General features: G+C 58.0%; 1 protein-coding gene across 1 annotated transcript; it reads right to left on the bottom strand.

Moving 5' to 3' along the window:
- Positions 1-1,908: 1,908 nt before the first annotated feature.
- Positions 1,909-17,975, bottom strand: IL17RA (interleukin 17 receptor A). The gene is made up of 12 exons (XM_068971535.1): positions 17,826-17,975; positions 13,339-13,363; positions 12,616-12,762; positions 11,803-11,915; positions 10,602-10,728; positions 8,990-9,037; positions 8,707-8,870; positions 7,341-7,424; positions 7,009-7,093; positions 6,018-6,119; positions 4,946-4,987; positions 1,909-4,424 (listed from the first exon to the last, which is right to left on the bottom strand). Exons 1-12 carry the CDS (start codon positions 17,973-17,975, stop codon positions 3,028-3,030), a joined length of 2,484 nt encoding a protein of 827 aa, XP_068827636.1. The 3' UTR covers positions 1,909-3,027.
- Between the last annotated feature and the right edge of the window lie 2,088 nt (positions 17,976-20,063).

Genomic DNA, 20,063 nt, shown 5'->3' with positions numbered 1-20,063 from the left:
AGCCGGGACACTGATTCCCACTAAGATGTGAACAACTACACCTGACTCTGTTGGGCAGGGCTGGGCAGGGCCCTCACTGAGCAGGTCTTTGCAGGAAGGCCCCTCCCTTGTTTACCTGGGAGGGGAGACTGCTCCTGTGGAGTGCAAAGGCCACAGACAGAAACCACCTTTGTCGTCTGGTTCTGGCTAAAAAGCAGGGGCAGGAGCTGCATCCTGGGAGTCCCACGGCTGAGCACCTTCTCCCTTCTGCCCGAGGCAAAGATAAGCAGCAAATGAGTAAAACCCATCACAGCAGGCGTTCAGAGGCCCAGCTCCAGGTGCCGAGAGAGTGGACATTAAAGTGACAAACAAAAGCCCCTCCAAAACCTGAGCACCTCTGAGGACCTTCCTGAGCAGGAAAGAGAAGCTGGTTCAGAACCAGTGTGGCTTGCTATGTCCAGAGGACCTGTTAGCCATTTCTCACTTTCCTAGAGAAAAAGCTGTGGACATCCGCACGGGTTGTATGGCCAGGGGTCCTCCCGCATCCTTGAGCCCCTTCTGTGCACTCTCCTTGGGGAGGGCCCCAAGGCGTGGGGGTCACAGCCTAGAGGACACTTGTTATCAAAGGGCCTTTCTGGGTGAGGCACAATTTCACTAGCTGTGGTTCAGAATAGTATGGAAAGCGAGACCTGGCCTTATTCATAACTGATGCTCTTGGCATTTGGGTGATACTTAGACTGAGACCAGTGTGAGGCTGGGGGCTCTAGGGAAGGAGGGGGGACATGAGTGGAACAAGGGTGGATTACCTGGGGATCTTCCTGACTCCGTTTATATCTACCGTGTCCACATAGGGACACCTACTGATGGAAAGATTAGTGATGGGACATTTGGGGTCATGGGGTGATGATTAGGGGGGCTGGGTTTCTTTGGGGAGGAAGAAAAATGTTTCAAAATTGATTATGCTGAAGGTGCTGAACTCTGAACTCCCCAAAGCCTTGACTTGTACAGGGTCCGTGGTGAACTGTGTGAGCTGTGAATCGTGTCTCAGTGAAGTTGTGAGGAAAGAGGGCAGCTGTCATGAGAAAGGGACCTGGTGGATGGTGACAGCTGGGTCGTCTGGTCTCAGGGGCCAGCATAGAAGTCCGAGGTCTGTGGGGAACGTGGTCCAGGTGGAGAGTGTCTCCCAAGACCAGGCCAGGGACCACAGGGCCGGGACACCCTGCTGCAGGCACCACCTGGCTCACCCACACTCTGCACATTGAGCACGGGATGACTGGGAGTGGGGGGATCGTCCCAGAGAGCTGTGTGGGCATCTGCACCCAGCGACGCCCACCCAACATCATCGGGGGATGGCGCTCTGGAGGCTGGAGGGTGGGAGGTCTCGGCTCCTCTGATCTTGTCCTCTTGGCTGCTAGAATGGAACGCCCAAGACTGCACAGACTATGAACAGCGGAAACAGAGCTGGGCCTGGAAGTCCAAGGTCAGGGTGCCGGCGGATTTCAGATTCACAGATGGCAGACTTGCAGTGTCCTTGCATGGGCACAGGGGGCAGTGTTCTGTAGGAGTTCCTACAAGGGCACTTATCCCATCCATGGGACCCCACTCCATGACCCCCTTCCTCCCAGAAGCCCTCCCCAACGTCATCACACACTGGGGACCAGGTATTAACCAAGGGATGTGGGGGGGGGTGGGGTCATGGACGCCAGCCTGTAGCACTCCCATGCCTGGTCCTTTGGCACGTGGGGCTGGTGTGGACCTTGCACTGTCCAGGACCTGGGCCTCAACAGCCTGCTGCTACCAGGCACAACCTCACCATGAGAAAGGCCTCTGTAGCCAGGAGCCTCCCGACCCGTATAGCATGTGAATCGAAGTGACAGCCAGGAACTGTAATCAGAGTTTAAAAATTTATTCATTCTTTTATCAGTAAGCTCGCTTTCACACACGCACACGTGTACACGTGGTATCTGATTTCTCCTTGAATTTCAGAATCCCCTCCTCCTTGCAGGTGCTTGAACCTCCAGTGGAGGACTCAGATTCAGGCAAAGAGAACCTACAGTGACCCCAGTGCGCACAGGGCTGGGGGCTCCTTGTTCTTCTTGAGCCCGGATGCTATAGCCCAGTGCTCAGCCCGCAACCTTGGAAGAATCCTTGGCCAAAGCTCTCCCACTGACCGAGGCCACACGTGGGTTCAGGCCCTGCTGAGGCCATCCGGGCTCATTCACTTCTATCCAGTTTTTCTCTGGAAATGACCGGTGTGTCTGATCTACAGCCTCCTCTGCGGGGAACAGGGCATCCTGGTAAAGAAGCCCCGGTCTTTAGCATCAGGGCCTGATGCCCCAACCCCAGCCTGGCCCCCAGGCCTCCCCAAGCTGGGCCCATGGGCTCACCTTCTGTGGCAGGATCAGTTACACACTGCCCCACTGCCCCAGACTCGGAACTCCACCTGCCCTCCACCCCCCACTCCACCCTGGCACCCCTTTGGCCACCACGTCGTGCCCTGTGTGCTGCCCCGACCCTCCCACTAGAGGAGCAGTTCCTTGGTGGTCAGGGCTATACTGGACCCAAGATAAAGGCCAAAGGGAGGAATGGCAGATGGTCTGTCCTTTAGCTCCTGGGAATGGGCCATGGGGTCTTGGGGATGGAAGGTGACCACACAGGGACCCGAAGAAAAGCTAAGGGGACGCAGTCAAGCTGCTGCTGCTAAGTCGCTTCAGTCGTGTCTGACTCTGTGTAACCCCATAGATGGCAGCCCACCAGGCTCCCCTGTCCCTGGGATTCTGCAGGCAAGAACACTGGAGTGGGTTGCCATTTCCTTCTCCAATGCATGCATGCTAAGTCGCTTCAGTCATGTTCGACTCTGTGCGACCCCATAGACGGCAGCCCACCAGGCTCCTCTGTCCCTGGGATTCTCCAGGCAAGAACACTGGAGTGGGTTGCCATTTCCTTCTCCCACAGTCAAGCTGGCTACCTTTAAAAGTGCGGCCTCACGGGCGCAAGCCCACAGGTGCACACATGCACACACGTGCTCACACACATACACGTGCTCACTCACCGCCCCAGCTGGGGGAGGGCCTCGCATGGCGGCCCCTCGGGCTCAAGGCCCGGGTTCTTGCTAAGCTCCTGGAAAAAGAGCAGCAGCTGGAGGCTGCGCAGGCTCTCCAGGCCCTGGGGGGACAGCGGCTGCCCCCCGTCCTCCTCCCCGACCCCCTCCCCGTTGTCGTCGTCGTCGTCGTCGGGGGGCTGCGGGGAGCTCCTGGAGATATAGCCCTGGTCCGACTGCACAGACCGCCGCTGCTCCTCCTCGGGGGGCTTGAGCAGGTCCTGGAGGCTCGGGTTCTCCTTGGGGGGCGGGAGCCGCCCCACGGGGAGGAAGAGAACGCTGTTCCGCCGGGGACCCTGGCCCCCCAACAGCGGGCAGGCCTCTTCTCCCTCCACCAGGGCCAGCCGGCCAGCGCCGCTCCCCACCTCCTGTGGGACGGGCTCCACTACCTGAGCCCGAGGGACCCTGTCCACCGGGACCACCATGGTCTGGAGCGTTGGGGCTGCCGGCTGCCCCGGGGGCCGGGGCTGGGGCTCCAGCCGTGCCAGGCCGCCCCCTCCTTCCCCGGCGAGGAGCAGCTTCACCAGCACGTGGTCCCGGGAGGTGGGCTCCCGCACCAGCGGCTCCTGCCGGACGATCCCTCCTTCGGGCAGCGGCTCCTCCTCGAAGGCCTCCTCGTCCAGGGACGGGAGGTCCAGGCCGTCCGCCGAGCGGAGGTTCTCCAGTTCGAACCAGTCCGGGCGCTCGGCCTGCCAGCGACGGAAGCGCTGCACTGCCTCGCGGAGCTGCCGGCCGCTGGGGCTCTGCAGGTAGTTCTGGGCCGCGAGCGCCCCCACGCGGTGCATGCGGCCCGGCTCGAACATCTCCAGGTCCTGGATGCGGAAGTAGACCTCCTCGAACCGGTCCATGAGCTCATAGCGGGAGGTGATGTTGAACAGGTCGGGCACGTCCGCCTCGCAGCTGATGTCGCTGAAGTAGCAGACGATATAGGTGCCGAAGCAGGCCGGCCTCTTGAAGTCCGGCAGGATCATGTTCATGGCCGCCGTGAACAGGTCCCCCGCCGGCTGCCCGCGGTCGCAGCGGAGCTGCACGGCGGCGGCGTCCTCCCAGCCAAGCATCGCCTGCCACTTGGCCCGGGTGCCTCGGGAGCACAGGACGATGATCTTGGAGTTGCTGTCTGCCACTTCCTGCTTCTGGCGCCCCACCCAGGTCATGACCCCTACCTCTGAGATGGCTTGCTCCTCCAGCAGGTCCAGGGCCACTTCGGTGCCACACACGGTGAGCAGGAATTGGGCGAACTTGAGGACCACGTCCACGTAGAGGGGGTGGTCGGCGGAGTAGACGATCCAGACCTTCCTGGGCTTCAGGGGCGGGGGGCTCAGGCTGGTGGCAGCGGGCAGGATCTCTGGGGGAAACAAGGAAACCAGGATGTGGTTTCAGGCGTTTCAGTGCTGACCACACATCACAGGCCTGGCCTGCAGGTGAGGGACAGGAAACAGGCTGAGCTTGGCTCCCGAGCCCAAGAAATGGAGCTGAGACCCCAGAAGATGCCCGAGGCGGCTGCCAGGCCTCACTGGCTGCCTGCAAAATAGTCTGTGCCTTCAGGGAAAAGAGTGTCTCTCACTTTCCTCCCTGGCCTGCAGCCTGCAGCCTGCACGTTACTTAGAATTATCTTTTCTTCAAGACACCAAGGCCTATCTCTGGCATGGACACAGTTGCTCTCTAGGGGCCCTGACCTTCCCTTCTTGTTCAGAGATTAGCTGTGAGCCCAGTCCCCCTGCTTTGTGAGGTCCCTCCGCTCGGAGCTGGAGGTGGGTCCCCAGCAGGTGACATCTCCCGAGGGACAGGAACTGACCCGGGAGCTCCTCCAGGCCAGTGTGAACAGCCTCCCCCTAAAGCCAGGCCACCCAAACCAGGAGTGCCCACCTGTGTCGTTGGTGCCATCTTCATGTTTTCCTTGACGGAACCCTGAAAGGAAAGGCAAGGCCAGGACTGCTCCAGAAGTGTCCGTGCAGGCGGCACAGCTTTTACAAGGCTGTCTCCCGACCCAGGAGGGTCCGAGGAGCACCTCCTAGCTGCTCAGGGCCTTGGCAGGGAGACCAAGTCTCCCACGACTGCTGTGTGACCTGGGGGAGGTATCGATGTCTTTGAAGCTTGGTTTCTTCCTCTGTGAAATGGGTCTGTGGGTTAAGTGCCCGGCTCATCCAACATACCCACCACCTGGGTCACAAGTATTTGGCACCACTGACTGGGCTGGGGCCCCCAGAATGGTGCCTAGAAGGTTACAACCTAAGTGGCTGCCCCCAAACAGACTCCCCTTTCAGGGAAAGCCCATCCCCCAGACCTGTCCTTGCAGGAGGCACAAGCCTTCTGAGACGTCTCCGGAAGTGGCGCCCCTGGCCCCTTTGCGGCCTCCTTGTATTCTGAAGGTGATGCAGGGAATCAACGTCCTTAAGTGACCTCCCCTCCTGGACCCAGTGAGGGATCCCATGGTGTGGGGCTAACTCTCTGGAGCCACACAGAGGCCAAGGAGGGCTTTTGGCACCTGACTTCAACTCCCACCTTTGGGCTGCTCCCCAGAACCATGAGGTCCTTCTCTCGCCCCAAGGAGTGGGCGCTTTGGGAAAAGGTCAGATGTGCGGCCCAAGAACAGCCTCCCAACCCTCCCAGGGACCCTCTGTGGAAGGACGCTCTCGACAGGCCTCACGCCTGGCTTGGTGATCTTCCCCTGCATGAATCGTGGTCACAGAGGGAACGGCCACCCAGATCAGGGTCATGGAGGGGCAGGGAGAGGCCAACCCCCACCTCAGAGACCCATGTTCCTTCCTGCTTGGAACGTGGCCAGAACGGGCCCGGGGTGGGGGACTGATGCTTCTTAAAAGCCTGCAGGGCTGGGGGTGTGGGGTTCTGAGCACAGACTTAGGGCTGGCGCGGGAAGGGTCTGGGAAGAGGGAGGGGCAGAGCAGAAATCCCAGGTGGGCTGTAGCTCCGCTCTTACCTGGTAGCCTCCAGGTCATGCAGAGGATCAGCAGGATGACGGAGCCCACCAGTAGGATGGAGAGGCCTGTGATGAACGCAGACACCCACAGGGGCGTGTGGTCTGTGGCGGGAGGGTGGTGTGAGTGGTGTGACACCCTGGGGCCCCGCCCACTGCCCACCCTGGGAGTCCTCTCTGCTGTGCCAGCCCTGGGGCCCCGCCCACTGCCCACCCTGGGCTGCTCCCCTGGGGTGTCTCCTCGTGCAGCCTGACCCCACACCAGGCTAGGCAGGGACCTCTCCGTGGCCCTTGAGGTGTCTCAGCCTGGAAAGAGTCAGCCTCACCTTCAGCAGTGTCTGCAAGGAGAACAGGGACAAACTTTCAGTTGTCAGCAGTGATAGTGCACAGTACATAGTGCACACTTGGTCCATAGTATATAGTACCCAGAACCATGTAATACTTAGTACACAGTACATAGTGCACAGTAAAATATACTTAGTACTATATAGTACACAGTATCTATACTACGGTGCATAGTACCCAGTACTTAGTACATAGCACACAGTACTATAGTGCATACTGCCCAGCACATAGAGCTTAGCACTTAGTACACAGTACCAATACTATAGTGAGCAGTGCACAGTACTATAGTGTGTAGTACCTAGTACACAGCACTAGTCAGATAGTACTATGACTCAGAGTTTGTGAGAACTAAAAGCAGACGTGTTAGAGCACTTTGCTCACTCAGTACATGGTGTTAACTGTAACTGTGACAATAAAGAATCCCGTTTTCCAGTCACATAAACTGAAGATCAGAAAGGCTCAGTGCTTTTCCCGAGGTCACCCAGCTAATGAAAGTCAGCGAGGAGTCCAATCTGGAGTCTCTCTCTAAGGTTGCACGACACAGGCCTGGACAACTGCCCCTTCCCCCAGACCAGGTCATGGTGCAGTCTGGGCTGCTGACCTTCACCCACCCTGCTTCCCCATGGCCCCTGGCAGCCGCGCGTCCCACCTGGGGTGTGTGAGACCTCCGGGCAGGCCACGGACACCGAGTGTCGGAGGCAGTCGTTGAGGCAGCTGCTGAAGAAGGGCTGGATCTGTGAGCAGAGTGTGGGGGAGAGGCTGGGGGCTCACAGGCCCGCCAGGAACCCGCCAGCCTCTCCAGGACGTCTCCACGGCTGCTGAGCAGGCGTCCTGCCAGCAGGAGCAGGCAGAGGACCCTGCCTGGCTGAGGCTGGTGGCTGGGCAGGAAATCCCCAGGTAGCGGTGCTGGGTCCAGGGGGCGCATGACCCCCCCAGCTGCCTACCTGCCCTTCGCCCACCCTGTCCCACCCTGCTCCCCACCTGCACGTGGTGGCGGCAGCACCAGCTGGAGTCCCGCAGGGTGACCGTGATGTGGCAGCGCTGCGGGGCGGCTTCCTGTGCGGGCTGCAGGGTGGAGGGACAGTGAGGCCCCGGCCTTGGCTGGGATGCGCCTCGGGGGCCCCCTCCCTGGGGAGAGGGGCTGCAGGTCCGGCTCCAAGAGGAGCAGCCATCCCCAGGACCGCATCAGACGCCCCGGCCACCAGGGACCAAGGTACAGAAGCACGTGTCCAGCAGCGGCCCCACCCTGGCTCTGTCTTGCTGCCTCACCTTGACCCCCCACCTTGTCCTCATGTGCACATTGTACAGTCTTCGAATCCTCTTTGCAATCATGAAATTAACAAAGCAAAAAGAGGACCAGGAGTATGTCGGGGAGGGGAGGACAGAGGGCTGAGTGCACAGGGCAGAGACAGGGCTCCTGTCAGCTGCAAGAGCAACTACACACCCGCCACACACCCACCTCACACCAGCCAGTCTCCCAGTGCACACCAGCCACTCTCCAAGCGCACACCAGCCACATATCAACTACACACCAGCCACACACCCACCTCACACCAGCCACTCTCCCAGCGCACACCAGCCACTCTCCAAGCACACACCAGCCACATATCAACTACACACCAGCCACACACCCACCTCACACCAGCCACTCTCCAAGCGCACACCAGCCACATGCCAGGCACACACCAGCCACATATCAACTACACACCAGCCACACACCCACCTCACACCAGCCACTCTCCCAGTGCACACCAGCCACTCTCTAAGCGCACACCAGCCACTCTCCAAGCGCACACCAGCCACTCTCCAAGCGCACACCAGCCACTCTCCAAGCACACACCAGCCCACTCTCCAAGCGCACACCAGCCACACTCCAACTGCACACCAGCCACACTCCAACTGCACACCAGCCACACTCCAACTGCACACCAGCCACATGCCAGGCACACACCAGCCACATATCAACTACACACCAGCCACACACCCACCTCACACCAGCCACTCTCCAAGTGCACACCAGCCACTCTCCCAGCGCACACCAGCCACTCTCCAAGCGCACACCAGCCACACACCAACTGTACACCAGCCACACTCCAACTGCACACCAGCCACACTCCAACTGCACACCAGCCACATGCCAGGCACACACCAGCCACATATCAACTACACACCAACCACACACCCACCTCACACCAGCCACTCTCCAAGTGCACACCAGCCTCAGTCTGCACACACGGGAAGGGAGGTCACATGCTCTAAGCCCAGCCCGAGCGCCTGGCCCTCAAGGGTGGAGACGGTGCTCTGAGCCGGGCTGATGGGTTAGGAAAGTGGCAGAGAGGGCAGTTACCACGGGCATGTCGACAACATGTTGGAAGCAGCTCTGGTTCTCCGCAGGCGGGAAGCTGTGCAGCAGGACCTGGTAACTGGTGGACTCATTCCACGGGGTGAAGCTCAGCCGCAGCTGGTGGGCCTCAAGGGTCTCCACGGTGATGTTGGGGTCCCACAGGCTGCCTATCCCATGGGCACAACGTGACCAGGAGTCAGGGAGGGGCACGTATGTGCACGCTTGTGTCTGTGTACATGTGTGTGTAATCCAAGTAAAGCTCCCATATGGTTGCCCCTACGGTTACCTGAGCTCACGCATGGCGTGGTGTCCTTCATCCTGGGGTCCTTGCAGTCTGTGGACCGGGAAGAAGTGCAACCGTCAGCCCCTGCCTTGGAGAGCTTGTCTTACACAACCTCCAACACCAGAGGTAACAACCGTCTGCTTTCTGGGAGCCTGTCCAAGGGCGGCCCCTTCAGAGAAGCCCCAGGATGGACGCTGTCATGGGTCACAGGCCCTAGGCCTGGGGCTGCCCTGGCCACCTTACCACTCATCCTTCCAGAAACTTCCAGATTCAGGCAGAAGCCCCCTCCCCAGACTTGTTCTTGGACTGAGGGGTCCTGGTCTACTCCTGTTCCCCCTCTCTGGGGGCTTCCTCCCTGGATCTGCTTCTGCCCTTGAGGGGAGATGGGCTTAGTCCCCCTCGGCAAATGGTGACATTTCCCCAACTTCCACGCATGCTCATGGGAGTCTTGGGTTCAGCCCCATCTGGGGTGGGCCTGGGAAGCTGCATTTCTGACAAGTTCCCAGGTGATTCCATGGCACTGCCAACCTGGGGACCCTGGGAGGACTGCTCCCCCGGAGACGGCTTCTCGGTACCCCATTTCCTTGACTGCAGCCTTCTTTTTGGTTTAAGAAGATGTGACAAAAAAAAAAAAGAAGATGTGACAGGCGTGAATCACTGTGAGCGACGGGCTGAGTCAGTCCGCTTTAGGGATGGGGGGCTAGGAGGGGGATCGGGGAGTGTCACTCATCTGACAAATACTTATTGAGCCCCCAGTATGTGCCAGGCACTGTGTGAGGCCTGGGAGATATAGCCAGGAGTGAGACGAAGTCCCTGCCCTCCGGGGATGCCATTCCAGCCGGAGGGGCCATAGAGAGAGACTGTGATATTGTGCCACGGGTACGTCAAGATGCTGGCATGTGTACACACACGTGTGTACATGAGTGAATTTGCATGCACGTGCACATCTGTGTATATGCATGGGTGCATGTGTGTGCATGTTTTGTGTGTGCAAGGGGTGCTCCGGCAATGTGGATGGCCTCAGCAAGCATTTCCCAATCGCCTCCCACATGCCAGGCCGTTCACAAGGGTCTGGAGGCTGTCCAGGTGAGTGTAAGGCGCAGGCCCTGTCCTCCAGGGGCTGGGCATTCGGGTGCTCTTAGCTCCGGACAACAAGAAAGGCGGGCTGTGGCAGAGACTCCGGGGAGGACAGAGATGCACCCAGAGGTGCAGATGTATCAGATGCTGTTTTGGAAGATGAGCCTGGCAAGCATCCCTGGAGGAGGGAGCAGGGGAAGAGGGGCGGGTGCCAGGTACATGCAGGTGGGACATGGGAAGAGCGAGGAGCCGGGGCTGGGAGGGGGCGGGGAGTGAGGCCACAGTTCTCTGGGGACGGGCTTGTCTTCCCAACACTTTCTGAGCAGGACATGCCAGACGAAGGACTCGGTTCCCATAGAACTCCCGGGGTCTTGGGCCAACACCAAGTTGGTGCCTCAGAGAACAGACTCCGCCTTAGGGAGTGGAGGCTGCAGCCCCCCACCCAGGAGCTCCAGCCCTGCACCTGTTTGTCCCGTGGGTTCCACAGGCCGACCACAGAGCGAGAGGTGAAGGGCATGCTGGGGGGTGGTGCTCTTACCGGGCACCAGGAAGTTTCTGGATTGGTGGTTTGGGTCCCCGTCAGGGATGGGCTTAGGCAGGTGGTGGACGGTCACCTCGTACTCCTCTCTGGGTTCTACCACGAAGTGGCTGAAGGCAAATCGCCACTAGGAGACAGGAGGAGGGGAGGTCAAACGGTCACAGCTCTTTCCTGAGCCCAAAGACCTCCCCACCTGTCCCTGAAGGATTCATCAACACAGGGAGGGAACAACCAGGCCGCAAGCTCCCCAGTCAGAGGCATTGTGTCCCTGTTCTGTTTCTTCTGGTCTTCCTGCCTGTTTACAAACACCTGGCTCTGGCCTCATTAGGAGACAGCAGGGCCAAAGGCAAGAGAATGTGGGCGAGTTTGGAGGAACCCCTCCCCCATCAGCCCTCTCCAACTCCAGGGCTGCAGGCCGCTGGGACCCAGGGGCAGCTGAAGACCACTTGTTACGTGGCTCTGCCCCGTGGAAGGGAAAGCAGGGTCTCTGGAGCACGAAAGTACAGTGGGAGGCTACGAGGTTCCCCGTCCAACCCTGGGCCTCATGGCGTTGTTGTTGCTCAAACTTTTTTTGGCCGATGGAGATGAGAGGAACTGACTTCAGCTCCCCTGGTGGACCGCTTGGGGTCCCTGGTCCTCCCTGTCCTCCCGGTAGTAGTTTGGGGGTCCTGTCCTCACTAAACACAGGACAGGGGATCTGTCTTTGCTGCTTGTGTTCTGGGAGCTTTGCCTCTGACCACTTGTCAGACGTAAACCGGCAGAATTGAGACGAGCCTGCATCAGGATCAACTGGACGGCTTGTCACCACCAACTGCAGCCGTTTGAACACTCCAGCCTCTGGTTCAGGAGGTCTGGGGGGCTACCTGGAACCTGCATTTCTAGCAATCCCCTGGTGTTGCTGCCGGGCTTGGGATTACACACTGGGAATCAGCGCTTTGACCAAACTAAACACGAACCCATTCTGGCTCCAAGCAGCAGAAGGAACAGAATCTGTGGTGGAAACCACGGCTGCTCTGCGCTGGGCAGAGTCCCTGCGCCTGGAGGAGACCCTGGCTGACGGCAGGCGCTGGCCAAGGAAGCCGCCCTCCCAACAACGAGCCTGGACGTGAGGTGGGGAGGAAGAGCGGGGTGCATGCATGTGTGTGTATGTGTGCGCACCACTCCTCGCGGTCACCACCGCCCACCCTGGTGGGACTCTTACCCGCTTGTGATGATGCCTCAGTGTGGTCAGAAACTCAAACCTGACACACAGACGCTCGTTGGTGCTCAGCTGCAGGATGGACAGCTCTGCCCCTTCCAGGTAGAGGATGCTGGCTGGAGGTCGAGGGAGGAGAGGAGCACGGGTGAGACCAAGGATGGCTAGCCGCCGGGGGTGGGGGGGTCATTTCTTGTCTGCTGTGCGGGCCGTCTAACCCACCCCTGCTTCCTGCTCCTTCCAGCTCCCTCTGGGCTGGGTTAGCCACTGCCTCTGGACAGCTACCCCTTGCTGGACAGGGGCGAAGATGCTTTACCCTGGGCCAAAAGGGAAAGCGTTGCAAATTCGTGGCTAGGCTGCTGGGGACACTGACTGTGGGTGTCAGCGGGGGGGTCCTCGACCTTGAGGACGTAGCGAGCCTCAGCAAGGGACTCACCCGGCCATCCACAGGCCTGGGCGCCCTCGTCACCCAGTCACCCAGTCTTCCCAGGTGTGCACACTGCCCCGCCCCCAAGAGGCTGAGTTGTTGGGGGGTGCTGTCGGAAGGGCCAGCCTGCAGTCAGATGGGTCATGACCAGACGTGATTTCCAGGGTGATGAAGATTTGGGGCTGAAGAAAGGGCTTCTGTGGAGGATGGTGGGTTAACATCTAGAACTCTGAAAAAGGACTCACTGCCTGAACTGATGGGTCCTTTCTCTGAACTGGCCCTCGTGTCTGAGCACAGGGCTGGGAGCCCAATTCTGAGTCTGGTGGGAGGACTAGGAGGCCCAGTCTGTGGACCCACCCAGAGGTGGGCAGCACCCCCGAATGCCCACTCACCATCTGTCTGCAGCGTCCACTCGATGTGAACCACGGGAAGCAAGTGTCCTTGCTGCGTGTGGGCGAAGCGCAGCTGGGTCTGCACGTTTTTGGGGGATGAGGGGGTGAGGTTCCGAGGGTGGATCCAGCTGTCGTCCAGGCAGGTACCTGGGAGCAGGAGAGGCAGAAATCAGAGGCTTGCGGGCTCTAAGGGACAGAGACGCAGCCCAAAGAGGATGCCTGGCGGGGTCCAGGAGCCTTCACGGTCAGGCCATGACCCCAAGACCAAAACTGGGCTCACAGCTCTTTTGACGCCCTTCGGGGCTCATGGGGAAGCTCTGGCGTTAAAGGAGAGATGACAGAGCATGCCTGTGGCTTTGAGATGAAGCACTGGTTGGGAGTGGGCAGGAGACACGGGGCCGCCATAAGAGCTGCTCTGCTTTTATGTGCTGCGCACCTAATGAGCATGGGCTCTTGAACGGTGCGCCTCCTCCTTGGATTAAAGCACAAAGCAAGATCCCACCCCAGATATCGCCCACTGCAGGGTGACAGCTCTGGCTAAAGGGTCACACTGCAGAGCCAGGTCGTATTGCGGCGCCCCAGAGAATTCTTCCAAAACCCTGATGACGGGTGCGGCCCTGAGTCTCAGGGGTCCTCCCGCTGGGGACTGGGTCCCTCGTCAACTCAGTATGGGGTCAGCACCGCATCAGGGCAACTTGAGAAGAGAAAAAGCAGGTGACTTACTGTTCTTGACTGTGCAGTTCAGCCCCTGCGGAAAAGAGAAGCAGGTAATTACAGCTGAGAAAGAACTCGGATCCGCCAGCCGGGCTCCGGTGTCCCTGGGCTCACACTCAGGAGTGAAATGCACGCGCCTTCCCTCTCACTTTTGGGGCCACTCCTGGGGGGACTGTATTCCTCCCCGTACTCTGCTCTCCTGACAACTGAGGAGATGCAGGGCAAGAAGTGGGCGCAACACATGGCAGAAAGGAACTGCCGTTTTCTCAGTGGCTTTAGGAGCTAGCTGGGCATCACCTGAGCCTCGTTTCCTGCCCTGAGCTCAGGACGCTGGCAGCCAAGCCCAGAGACAAGACCTCCAGAAACAGACTTCCACATCTGAGAGGCCACGGTCACCACCAGCCTGACCCCTATGTTAAGTCCAGCGATTGATCCACACGGCCTGTTCCACAGGGCATCCAATGAGCTTTTAGAACCTTAGGCTTGAATATTCTCAGACAACCAAAGAGTACCAGATTTGTATGAAAATAGTTAAAAAACCCAGCAACTTACAAGAATGCTCTTGGAGGAAATAAGATGATGCTGGGAGCAGAATAAATTAAAACTATAATGGTCTCGAAGAAATGAGAGGACACTGTATCCATATGACAGGACAAAGTACTATGGAAAAATGAGTAAATAGAAATAAAAACGAACCGTGAAGGGGAGGGAGGTGGGAGAGAGTTTCAAGAGGGAGGGGACATATGTATACCAATGGCTGGTTCATGTTGATATTTGGCAGAAACCAACACAAGATCGTAAAGCAATTATCCTTCAGTTAAAAATAAATAAATTTAATTAAAAAATGAACCATGAAAATAAAAAAAATCCATAGAAAAACTAGGTTATAAAATTCAGGAAATTTCTCCAAATGTAGAACAATATTAAACAGAAATAGAAGAAACTATGTGAATATTTATTTAAGAGAAATTATTTAATTATTTAAATTATTTAATATTTATTTAAGAGAGTATTTATTCAAGAGAAATGATATGAGTGAGTATATTTCCAATTGCACTCATCTCACATGCTAGCAAAGTAATGCTCAAAATTCTCCAAGCCAGATTTCAATAGTACGTGAACCATGAACTCCCAGATGTTCAAGCTGGATTTAGAAAAGGCACAGGAACCAGAGATCAAATTGCCAACATCCCCTGGATCACAGAAAAAGCAAGAGAGTTCCAGCAAAACATCTACTTCTGCTTTACTGACTATGCCAAAGCCTTTCTGTGTGGATCACAACAAACTGTGGAAAATTCTGAAAGAGATGGGAACATCAGACCACCTTACCTACCTTCTGAGAAATCTGTATGCAGGTCAAGAAGCAACAGTTAGAACTGGACTTGGAACAACAGACTGGTTTCGAATCAGGAAAGGAGTACGTCAAGGCTGTATGTCACCCTGCTTATTTAACTTATATGCAGAGTACATCATAGGAAATGTTGAGCTGGATGAAGCACAAGCTGGACTCAAGATTGCCAGGAGAAATATTAATAACGTCAGGAACACAGATGACACCACCCTTATGGCAGAACACGAAGAAGAACTAAAGAGCCTCTTGATGAAAGTGAAAGAGCAGAGTGAAAAAGTTGGCTTAAAACTCAACATTCAGAAAACTAAGATCATGGCATCTCGTCCCATCGCTTCATGGCAAATAGATGGGGAAACAACGGAAACAGTGACAGACTTTATTTTCTTGGACTCCAAAATCACTGCAGATGGTGACTGCAGCCATGAAATGACCATGACCAACACAGACAGCTTATAAAAAGCAGAGACATTCCTTTACCAACAAAGGTCCGTCTAGTCAAGGCCATGGTTTTTCCAGTGGTCATGTATGGATGTGAGAGTTGGACTGTGAAGAAGGCTGAGCACCGAAGAATTGATGCTTTTGAACTGTGGTGTTGGAGAAGTCGCTTGAGAGTCCCTTGGACTGCAAGGAGATCCAACCAGTCCATCCTAAGGGAAATCAGTCCTGACTATTCATTGGAAAGACTGATGCTGAAGCTGAAGCTCCAAAACTTTGGCCACCTGATGTGAAGAGCTGACTCATCAGAAAAAAACCCTGATGCTGGGAAAGATTGAAGGCAGGAGGAGAAGGGGATGATAGAGGATGAGATGGTTGGATGGCATCACTGACTCAATGGAAATGAGTTTCAGCAAGCTCTGGGAGACAGTGGAGGATAGGGAAGCCTGACGTGCTGCAGTCCATGGGGTTGCAGAGAGTCAGACAGGTCTGAACGATGGAAAAACAACAACAGGACCAGAACACTGTTTATGAGCTTATGAACAGCACCACGTTGGACCTCCTGCAGATACCCAGAGAAGACGCCCACGATGTTGAAGACAGCGTTAGGTGGTAGTTGTCAGTGTTCCCTGAGCTCTCCTGGGCCAGGCATCGGTAGCAGTTTGTATGGAGAGCTCATTGAATCTACAATAGCCCTATGAGGTAGGTACCATCACCACCTCACCACTTTATTTTTAAAATTTATTTCTGTTTGGCTGTGCTGGGTCTTTGCTGCTATGCACTGGCTTTCTCCAGCTGCAGTGAGCGGGGGCTACTCTCAGGTTGTGGCGGGCAGGCTTCTCTTGCTGAGGAGCACCAGCTCCCTGGCTAACTCCGAGCAGCTGGCACCAGCTGTGGGTCTCTCTGCCCGTTGCTGCCTCTTGGACAGAGCTGGCTGTCATTTACCTGCTCACCCTCCCCTTCCTCTTTTCAGTCCACAAACATCTGTCAGCCCCCACGGCCTGTGCTTATGGCCCTGGGCTGTAGGTGGTGAAGTCAGGATGTGAAGCCAGGTCCTCTGAGATCAAGTCACTAAGTGGTGCTCCATCCATGGAAGCGCCAGTGGAAGGACAGAAATCGGGGGCCTCACCCCTCTCTTTTCAGGGGAGCCAGCTGGCAGTGGGGCCCTGGTCTCTGGCCAGGTGTACGGGAGGCAGGTGTAGACAAACTGCCCAGGGTCCCTCTCCAGCCCCTGCTCCCCCGCCATCAAGCCAAGCCCCTGCTCACCCTCGGGCCTTGGCTCAGTGCTTTCCCCCTCCTGGAATGCTCTAGACTCTCTTGGAGGGCTGCCCAAGTGCCCTCTCTGCAGGAAGGGCACCCGGGCAGCAGGAGCTTCTCTGTTCCCTGGAACTCCATCGCTCCTGGCTGACAGAGGCTCCTGCTCCAGGCTGACTTCTGTGATTTCCTGGCCCAACATCCGTCATCAGCGAGTGTGTCTTTGTTGTTTCAGGACCTTGTATTTTGCAGACAGCCAGCAAAAGGCCATCTAAAAATGAACTGAGTCCCAGACAGCAGAGTCCCCAAGTAGGACCTGCTGAGTGGGTCTCCTGCGCTGCCCAGGAGTAGGGGGTCACAAGGACCTTTCCCAACATGGTTCATGTTAAAAAAAAAAAGAGAGATTCTGCTAAACAGTCACTGACATTTCACCCTCTTATGAATCCTCCGAGACATTAGATAGGGAGAAATACCACTTTGGTTGTTCAACATCCTCTGACTCAGATAAGGAGTGTCATGTCTTAGGGTCAGAGGTGAAGGGGAGGGGGCAGAGGAAACCGAGAGGAGCGGCGGGAGAGGGCAGCGCGCGGCCAGCACCGTCTGTCTCTTTTCCCTTAAGACGGGCCTCCACCCCAAGGCCACTACCCGGCGGTGGGTGTGGGTGTGTCGCTTCCTGTGGGCACAGCCGGCAACTGACGGGTGCCTACAGCCCTGCGGGACTCCAGACGCGGGCGGGCGGTGTGGGCCGGAGGGGGCGCCGTCCGGAGGGTCCACGCGGTGCCCAGGACTCGCCCGGAGGGGTCATCGCGCTGCCCTTACAACTCTCCCCGGAAGCTGCCCCGCAGACCCGGGGCTCGTGCGCCAGCCGCTGCGGCCGCGGGGTCCCCCGGGCGCCGGCTCGCGGGGAGGAGGGCTGGACTACCGGGGTTGGCACCGGGTCCGGTCCCGCCTCGCCCTCCTCAGGCCCCGCCTCCGGCCGGCGCGCCTCCCCCAAGTCCTTCCCCAACTGCAAGGCTCCCTCCGGAGGCGCCGCCGGGACGCCTGCCCAGGTTGTGCAACCCGCGCTACGCGATCTTTCCCAGCAAACTCCGTCTCTTCCCTGGCTCGCACCGCAACTCGCGACGCTCCGCGTGTCCTGCCCAGGGCGGCCTGCTCTTGTGCCCAAGTCTCGGAACCCCCGAAACCCCGCTACTCCAGCCCCTGCCCCCGGCCGCCTGCCGGACCGACAGTATCCTTGGCTAGCCCCACCCTCCACCCCCACCCCACCCCCCACCCCCACCCCAGCCCCCACCCCCACCCCACCCCCCCACCCTCCACCCCCACCCCACCCCCCCACCCCCCACCCCCCACCCCCCCCACACCACCCCCCACCCCCCCACAAACCCCCACCTCCACCCCCCCACACCCCCACCTCCACCCCCCCCACCCCCACCCCCCGGGACGGATCCGATCTCACCTCCTGGGAGCACACGGGCGCCGGGTGGTCCAAGAGCCTCAGGGAGGCGAGACCGAGGCCCGGAGGGCGCAGGAGCAGGAGGAAGAGTAGGAGCGACGGCCCCGGCGGGGGCCCGGGAAACACGCGCGCCCAGCGGCGCGGAGCCCCCATGGCCCCGGCCCTTCCCGGAGGGCTCGCGCCCGGGCTGGGGGCGCAGCGAGGGCGCGCCCCAGGGATCCCCTCGGCTGAGTCCCGAGTCGTTCTCCTGCGCCTGCTTCCGGCTTCCAGCCCTGGCCGGGGGCGGGCCACGCAGAGGGGAGGGCTCGGCCGGGACAGTCCTTCCGCGTGTCCCTCCCCGACGTGCGTCCCAGGTGCGCCCTCCTCCGGGGCTCCGCCTCGCGCTCCTCCCCGCGTTTCTCCCCAGCTCCTCCCCAGCTCCTCCCGGGCTCCTCCTTGCGCTCCTCCCTGGATCCTCCCCGCGTTCCTCCCGCTCCGCCTGCTCCCTGAACCCTCGTCCAGCTCCTGCGCTCCAGCTCGTGCGACTCCTATATTCCATCTCCGCTCTTACAGTCAGGCCGTAAAACTATTTTAATGTCTGCCCTTTGCTCTCGCCTCCGGTCTTACCCTTCTCCGTCAGAGGACGTTCTTTTTCCCAGTCCTCCCTCCATCTTCTCGCCTTCTCCCTGGATTGCTTTCCCGGCTTTTCCTCCCCCTTCTCGAGGCTCCGACTGCGCGAGGTGGGGGAGGTGGGAGAGGAGCAGGGGGCCCTCGGCCTCCTGTTCCCGCAGCGCTGCGCTGAGCCCGCGCTTTCGCCAGAGACCCGCTCCAAGTCTGCGGAGAGTCCGCAGACCGTGTACTTCCTTCATCCTGCGACAACCGTCGTCCACATTCCCTTTCCTGACAACCCTGAACGCCTCTGCTGGCCTCGGACAACCCCCACCCAGATCCCACCGACTGTAAATGGCTCTCCAGGTCTGAGGCGGTGGATCTTCTCGTGGTCCAAAGCACTGGCCCTTTGCCTGCTGCTGGCGGACCTGTGGCGACCACCTGAGCCCCCGCTGGCGACAGGACACAGCTGCTTTAGGCCTTGAGCTCCGTGGTCTCCAAACCTTTTACTTGTTTATTTAAGGATTTTGGAATACTATCCATCCTCCCATACATTGTTTAATATGACTCCGGAAAAATTTCATCCCAAGTGTAAATAGATATAGAGGATATAATCACTAAAATTTGATGTCTGTAGCAGGCAGCTTGCGGGATGCCCCCACCCCATCCCACCTCCTGGTGTTTGCACCTGCTGTGCCTCCCCTCCCCCCGCCCCCCCCCCCCCAGTGTGTGCTGGGCCCAGTGACCTGTTCTCAACAGCAGAATATAATAGGATGAGACCAAAAAAAAAAAAAATGATGTCACTGATAAGGTTAGGCTATGAAAGACCTGGACTTGGGGTTGTTCAGCCCTTTCTGGGTTGCCGTGAGCTGCCTGTGGAGAGGCTGGGATGGCCACGAGCTGAGAAAGGACTGGTCAACAGCCAGGAAGAAACTGAGGCCATTGTTTCACCGTGACAATGATCAGGAGTAAGTGGTCAAAATAATGCAAGGACAGCACTTTAAAAAAATTATTTTTAATTGGAAGATTTACAATGTTGTGTTGGTTTCTGCAGTATAGCGGTGTGGATTCAGTTCAGTTCAGTTCAGTCGCTCAGTCGTGTCCGACTCTTTGCGACCCCATGTGGATTAGCCATAGGGATACATCCGAGCCTCCCTCCCAGCCTTCTTGGTGGTCACAGACACCAGACTGAGCTCCCTGTGTTATACAGCTACTTCCCACCAGCTATCTGTCTTGCATACAGTGGTGTATATGATACAACGCTACTCTCCCGATTCTTCTCACCTTCCCCTCACCTCGCTGTGTCCACAAGCCTATTCTCTGCCTGTGTCTCCACTGTGTGCTGTGCTAAGTCACTTCAGTTGTGTCACTTACAGTAAAGAATTATCTATCACAGCCCACACAGGAGAAGATGTGCGTTGCATCCCGTATAAGAAATCACCTGGGGCTTCCCTGGAGGCTCAGTGGTAAAGAATCCACCTGCCCGTACAGGGAACGTGGGTTCGATCCTTGATCCAGGGAGATCCTACATGCCTCGGAGCAGCGGAGCCTGTGCGCCATAGCTACTGAGCTTGTGTTCTAGAGCCTGGGGGCTGCAACTACTGAGCCCACGTGCAAGAACTACCGAAGCCCGCCTGTCCCAGAGCCCATGCG

This window comes from Capricornis sumatraensis, chromosome 4 (genome assembly GCF_032405125.1).
Source record: "Capricornis sumatraensis isolate serow.1 chromosome 4, serow.2, whole genome shotgun sequence".
Classification (NCBI taxonomy): Eukaryota; Metazoa; Chordata; class Mammalia; order Artiodactyla; family Bovidae; genus Capricornis; species Capricornis sumatraensis.
This window is presented reverse-complemented; position numbering and strand designations above follow the sequence as displayed.

Coding starts and splice junctions, on each gene's coding strand:
- IL17RA (XM_068971535.1), bottom strand. CDS start 17,975: ATGGGGGCTCCGCGCCGCTGGGCGCGCGTGTTTCCCGGGCCCCCGCCG. Junction 8,871..8,989: donor CACGCCATGCGTGAGCTCAG/GTAACCGTAGGG, acceptor CCCATGGGATAG/GCAGCCTGTGGGACCCCAAC. Junction 7,425..8,706: donor ATGTTGTCGACATGCCCGTG/GTAACTGCCCTC, acceptor TCCACCCTGCAG/CCCGCACAGGAAGCCGCCCC.